Source organism: Bubalus kerabau, chromosome X, assembly GCF_029407905.1.
Source record: "Bubalus kerabau isolate K-KA32 ecotype Philippines breed swamp buffalo chromosome X, PCC_UOA_SB_1v2, whole genome shotgun sequence".
NCBI lineage: Eukaryota > Metazoa > Chordata > Mammalia > Artiodactyla > Bovidae > Bubalus > Bubalus kerabau.
Window position 1 is genome coordinate 24,773,611 of NC_073647.1, and position 6,000 is coordinate 24,779,610.

General features: G+C 41.0%; 1 protein-coding gene across 4 annotated transcripts in view; it reads right to left on the minus strand.

Annotated features, from left to right (window-relative positions):
• Positions 1–4,077, minus strand: part of ARHGEF6 (Rac/Cdc42 guanine nucleotide exchange factor 6) — a 114,642-nt gene extending 110,565 nt beyond the window's left edge. For 2 of the 4 annotated variants that reach the window (XM_055565544.1, XM_055565543.1), the window contains exons 1-2: positions 3,768–4,077; positions 2,472–2,555 (exon numbers count right to left, since the gene is read on the minus strand). In XM_055565544.1, coding sequence (XP_055421519.1) covers positions 2,472–2,555; positions 3,768–4,004 — 321 coding nt within the window. In that variant the 5' untranslated portion in view covers positions 4,005–4,077. The remainder of the gene's footprint in view (positions 1–2,471; positions 2,556–3,767) is intronic. The other 2 variants (XM_055565548.1, XM_055565545.1) reach the window with 2 other exon arrangements.
• Positions 4,078–6,000: the final 1,923 nt, after the last annotated feature.

Genomic DNA, 6,000 nt, shown 5'->3' on the forward strand with positions numbered 1-6,000 from the left:
ACATGCTGCAAGGTACGGTCAAAATATTAAAAATAAATAAACAAATCCAATGCAGTACCTATTACTCATGTCTCCATTATACAGATGAGGAACCTGGAGCAGAGAGAGGCCAAATAACTTCTCAGAATCACACAGAGCCAAAATTCTGACCCATGTCTGTCTGTCAGACTGGAGAAGGTATGTGCTTAACCATCCTGCCAGATATTGCCTCCTCACAATATTCATCTGATGCTCAGGCCAGCCCGAACTATCCAAAAGAGATCAAAATATGTTTGGTGACCTTCATGTAAGAAATGAAAATTATGTTATACTTTTAAGGAAATATTTGTGTCCAAAGTGGCCAAAAATATTTTAAGTATGGGTGCTTAACGGAGTAAGCATTAATTATCAGAAAAATCCACTTATGTGAAACGACTCATTCTCCAACAATGCCAAACCCAGGAGGTGTTTCTGTATCACCTAGTATTCTTAGAACCACAAAGAAGCTCAATATACCTTCTGACAGCTTCAGAGTGCATAAATCATTGGCAACCTCACCATGTTTTTATTTAACAAATAAAAAGAAAATGCCATGATCTGTTCATAGCAGACATCATTCCATAAGGGATATAGAGTAGGTTGCACCTGCCTTAAAAGCCATACACACCATGTACCCAGGCACACACACAGAAAGATAAAGAGAGAGAGAGAGGGAAGGAGCTAAAATTTGGCAATAAGGAAATCTGGAATAAAATATTCTGAAACGAGCATAGCTTGATGCTATGGCTAACTTTCAGAAAAAATCTGAAGGAAGCAAAGTTTATCTGGGGAAAAGGTACTTGTACTAGTACTACTAGTAGTTAACTAACACTAGGAGAAAACTTTCTGTGTGCCATGCACTCTTCCAAGGATGCGAATTCTTTGAAGCCTTATACCAATCCCATGAGACAGGTGCTGCTATTCTTCCCATTTTGCAGGTATGGAGACTGAGGCATAGAGCCATAGTTAAGTAACATGCCCAAGGTCACAAAGCTACTAGCAAGAGATAACTGAGATTTGAACCCAAGTAATCTAATACCAGAAGGTGTGTAAAAGTGTTAGTCGCTCAGTTGTATCCAGTTCTTTGCAAGCCCACAGGCTGTAGCCCACCAGGCTCCTCTGTCCGTGGGATTCTCCAGGCAAGAATACTGGAATGGGTTGCCGCCCTCTTCTCCAGGGAGTCTTCCCAACCCAGGGATTGAACTTGAGTCTCCTGCATTACAGGCAGATTCTTTACTGTCTGAGCCAGTAGGGAAGAGTCCAGGCTCAAACCAGTACTAATACTTCTCCACAAGTGATACTACTAATGCATGTCTATACTTCTTACACCCCGGGTCCTGTGCTGAGTACTCTACATACGTTATTTCATAGATCTTTGGAATCTGGAGCTCTTAGCTCTAAATTATTATGCAGTATCTCATTTGATCCTTAAAACAGCCCCATAAGGTAGTTATTATTGTGTCCATTTTACAGATTAAAGCACTAAAGCAGAGACATTAAATAATGTAACATACAAGCAAAAGTGTCACCTCCTTTTCAGCAACACCCCCTATACTTACTGCAAAGGATCCACATAACATAAAAGAATACAATGTAACTTAATATACAATTTCTACCTCAGGCCCAAGTTCTTTCACAGCCTCTATTCTAAAGTGTTAGTGGGGAAAAGTGGTTATAATCTTTCCACCCTTCCCAACTCAAAAGGATTACAGTAACCCTCTGCAGCATCCAGTGGCCCACTTTGGGCTCCATTTAGTAGGGATGCATACCATACTACCTCTGGCACCAAAAGCCTGCTTTCAGAGCTTGGGAGCTGTTTTTTTTTTTAATTTATTTTTAATTGGAGGATAATTGCTTCACAATATTGTGTTGGTTTCTGCCTTACATCAACATGAATCAGCCATAGGTATACATATGTCCCCTCTCTCTCAAATCTCCCTTCGACCTCCCACCCCATCCCACCCCTCTAAGTTGTCACAGAGCCCTGGTTTGAGTTCCCTGAGTCATACAACAAATTTGGGGAGCTGTTTTTAAGTGGTACTATATTTTGGTTTTTTAAAAATGAATTATAGTTGATTTACAATGCTGTGTTAATTTCTGCTGTACAGCCAAATGATTCAGTTACACATATACAGACATTCTTTTTCTTAATATTCTTTTCCATTATGGTTTATCATAGGATATTGAATATGGTTCTCTGTGCTATACAGTAAGATAGAAGTTACCATATTTTGAATTTTGATTTTGTTTTGCTTTGGAATTGGTCTCTGGAAAAAAAATAAACAAACAAACAAACAAACTAGCAAACCGTGACTGGGGACCATCGATCTTAACCATGGTTTCCATAAAAATGCTTCCTCTGTTTAACAGTGAAAATAAGCCTTTTACCACAACACCATGTCCATTAGCAGAGTGAAAAATGACCACAAGGAAGGCAACCTGGGTGGGCTTACCTCCACTTGAAGGGCCGCACATCCTTTCAGGAAGTCATTGATGTTGTTGGTGCAGTCAGCTTCAGTTTGGGGCTCCAGACAGTACTAGAGAAACACAGTCAAATATCACTTGGAGACTGTCATCCCAAGTCGGACACATCATTGCATCATTCGCTGATAACTAGATAAAGTAGGCTTTTTAAGGTGCGGCCAACAGTACTGTCAATCCAGGAAGAGAAATTAACCACTGAAGGAAGTGATGCAAAAATCTAAACGGTTGGTCTTGTTCCAAATGTCACCAAGTCCTTAGCCCCAAGCCATCTGCACTTATAAACTTTCTCATGCTTTCTACCAAAGTGTGGTGATAGCAAATTCGAGAGACCCTGCAAGTTTTTTTCATCCTGGATGCTTTCAACCTATCATTTCCCTCCATCCTCCTCATGATAATGTATTAAAATTGTATTTTCCTCTTCACTGTTCTTTACATTTGATCACATTTCTCGACATTTTCCATTTTATCACTGTTTTCCAAGTTTGAGGAATTATAAGTAAATCGGTATGTTCAATAAAAACACCAACTGCCTCAAGGAGGGAAATGAACTGTACTCAGTGTCTCATTCCCTGCTGACCTTAAGAAAATAATTTATGGCTCCACTTTTAAACTTAGTTAAGGTGCCCATTTTTAAAATTATTCATACTGGTGATCATGGGTTTCCAACATTCACAATTTTGGATTTTTTAAAATGAGTAAGGTTAGTTTCACTTTGAACATGTGTTGCATTCAAAACATATATTTGGTTTCTATTGTTTTAACAAACCTGTTGTGACATTTTGGATTATTTCTCCTGATTGCTAAATAGCCTCTCTTTCAATGGATACTTTATTTCTTTGAGAAGTAAATCCACACTAAATTTAGTAATACCATCAATAAGCACCCTGAATATCTGTTACAAATCATCCCTTTACCCCAGGGACTCACATGAACCTCAGGTTCAAAACATGTCCTCGGTACACAGGGAGGTACAACACGCGTCTCTATGACAGAGCCAGCTCGTGGCGGGGTGTTCTCCTTGTCCCCTGGCACCAGTGGTATCACAGGTTTTTACTGTACTAACCTCCAGTGGCCAATCACTAAAGGATAACCTTTCATTCTCTGACTTTTTCCAACTACGAAAACAGTAAGAAAGAACGGTTAAGTCTCAGAAAGAGATGAAAGCAGGAGTGTCCCATGACCCAGGCAATCGAAAATCTCCAGAGTGACATTACCGCTGCTCTCTGGTGGTGAGCAACCCTAAAGATACTGCAAATTTCCCTTACCTTTTCTACAGAGCCAGGCCTTAGTCTGTTGATCAGTTTGCACAGCACTACCCCATTTTTCAACGAGGACTTCAAGAACTCCTCAGGATCACAGATGGTCTTTTTGGGGGAATCTAATACTCCCAAGGATATGAGCCAGGTCACGACACGCTCTTCTGGATTCATTACTGCAGACTGAATGCTCCCGAGCACCTCTCTGGGGCAGCTGCAAGGACTAAGCCACATCCGCGATTGCATCTGCTGTTGTCTTCCTTTTTATGAGTTCTCTTCTCGTGCTTGCAGAGCAAAGCTCTAAAACAACGTTCCTTAGACAACGGTGGAAGCCACACCAATTCTGGGATTTGAAAACCACAGAGCTCACACTCAAAGATGTAGAAATAGAATGAATGGGGGGAAAATCCTGGATAACACTGGGTTTCTTTTTCAAAAGCTGCAAAACAAATTCATTAGGATTTTTTTTTTTTAAAAAAGAAGAAATACATACACACACTCACACCCCTCCCCCCCCCCCAAAAAAAAAACCCAACAGTGCAAGAAGCTGTAAGGGAAGGAAGTGAGCAGGATGCTGGGGAGGGAAGAAAGAGAAGGCAGCGAGCGCTCTGGGAAAACAGAGGCGAGCCAGCACTTCAGGGGACCTTGGAAATGAGATACTCATGGGCCAGTCTGGGAAAACGCTGTCAATAAATAGTCTAGCCCCAGTGAAAATCTGGCTTCTGTCAAGAGGAATATGCCAACTGGCTCTTAGGTCAGACAGATCTGAGCCTCGTGGGGAGCTGTGCTGGCACAACAGGGCTCAGAGAAGGTAAGCTGGGAAAATTCTTCCAAGAAATGGCCGGATGTCCTCTTACTGTCTCACCGAGATAATGTGTCATGATCATTCCTTTGCAAAACACATTGAATTGCATGGTGACAACGTGCCAAGCAGATGAAAACTGTGCCTGCTGTCAGCCATCACTCTGTGTAAGCACAAACTAGAAGAATGGCATTTTACTTTGCAGCCAAAAAGCTATGTTTAGGGAAATAGACTAAGGATAACATCTGACATCCTGTTTACTTGCATTCTTGAGCGATTCTTTTTCTGGACCTGGTTCCACTACACAATCCAGCTGCAGTGCCCTTAGCAAAGGCTCAGACACAGTCATATCGGCGAGTGAAAAGCACTTGGAAACAGAATTTTCGAGAACAAAAGAACACTTGTCCTCTGTCTTTACTACAGTCTGAAGGTTGATGTTTCCCCAACAAGAAACACTTTGCCTTCAAAATATTGCTCTGGAAAAAAACTGGTCTATAACAAGAGATCTACACTATTCTTAAAACAGCTTCATAACCAGTTATAATAGCCACATGATTAGGAAATTTATGATAAGGCCAACAGTATAGCCTGATCTGGGCAAATGCATGGTACTCACCATCACTACCCTCTCCTGATGCTCGGGATCCTGCTAACTTTAAGAATCTTTTCAACACAGTGACAGGCATCTGCTACCAAATAATCAGCTTAGATAATCCTGCTACATGTTTGGGGAACTTTCCTAGTAGTCCAGGGGCTAAGACTCCACGCTCCCTATGCAGGGGGCCCCGGTTCCATCCCTGGTCAGGGAGCTAGACCCCATATGCCACAGTGAAGATCCCACATACCACAACTAATACCAGATGCAGCCAAATAAATTTTTTTTTTTAATCTGGCTACATTCTTTCAAAGCTTCCCCTTTTTACCTCGTCGTAACAGTTATCCAGACTTGACCATTGTAATTTGTTGATCTGTCTCCTCCACCGGAATGTAGCCTCCACTAGGGGAGGGGTCTTGTCTGCCTTGATGAACACTGTCCCCAGCAGAGTGCCTGGTACACAGCAGACATTTTAATGACTTAAAACCAACATGTTTTCCTTGCTAATGATTTTTGTACTTTTACTGAGATATAATTGACATAATGAATAGCACATAGTTAAGATGTATGATTTAATGGATTTTGACATATGTATACATCCCATGATACAATCATACACACACAATTCAAAAAATTTTTCTGTCATCCCCAAAAAGTGTTATTGTGCCCTTTCAACCCCATCTTCCCTCCTTTCCCTTAAAATCCCAGACAATGAACAATCCTTTTTCAATCCTATAGATTAGTTTGCATTTTCTAGAATCTTGTATAAGTGGAATCATACAGTATGGACCTTTCTGTTGTCTGGTTTCTTGCAGTTAACATCATCACTTTGAGATTCATTCACG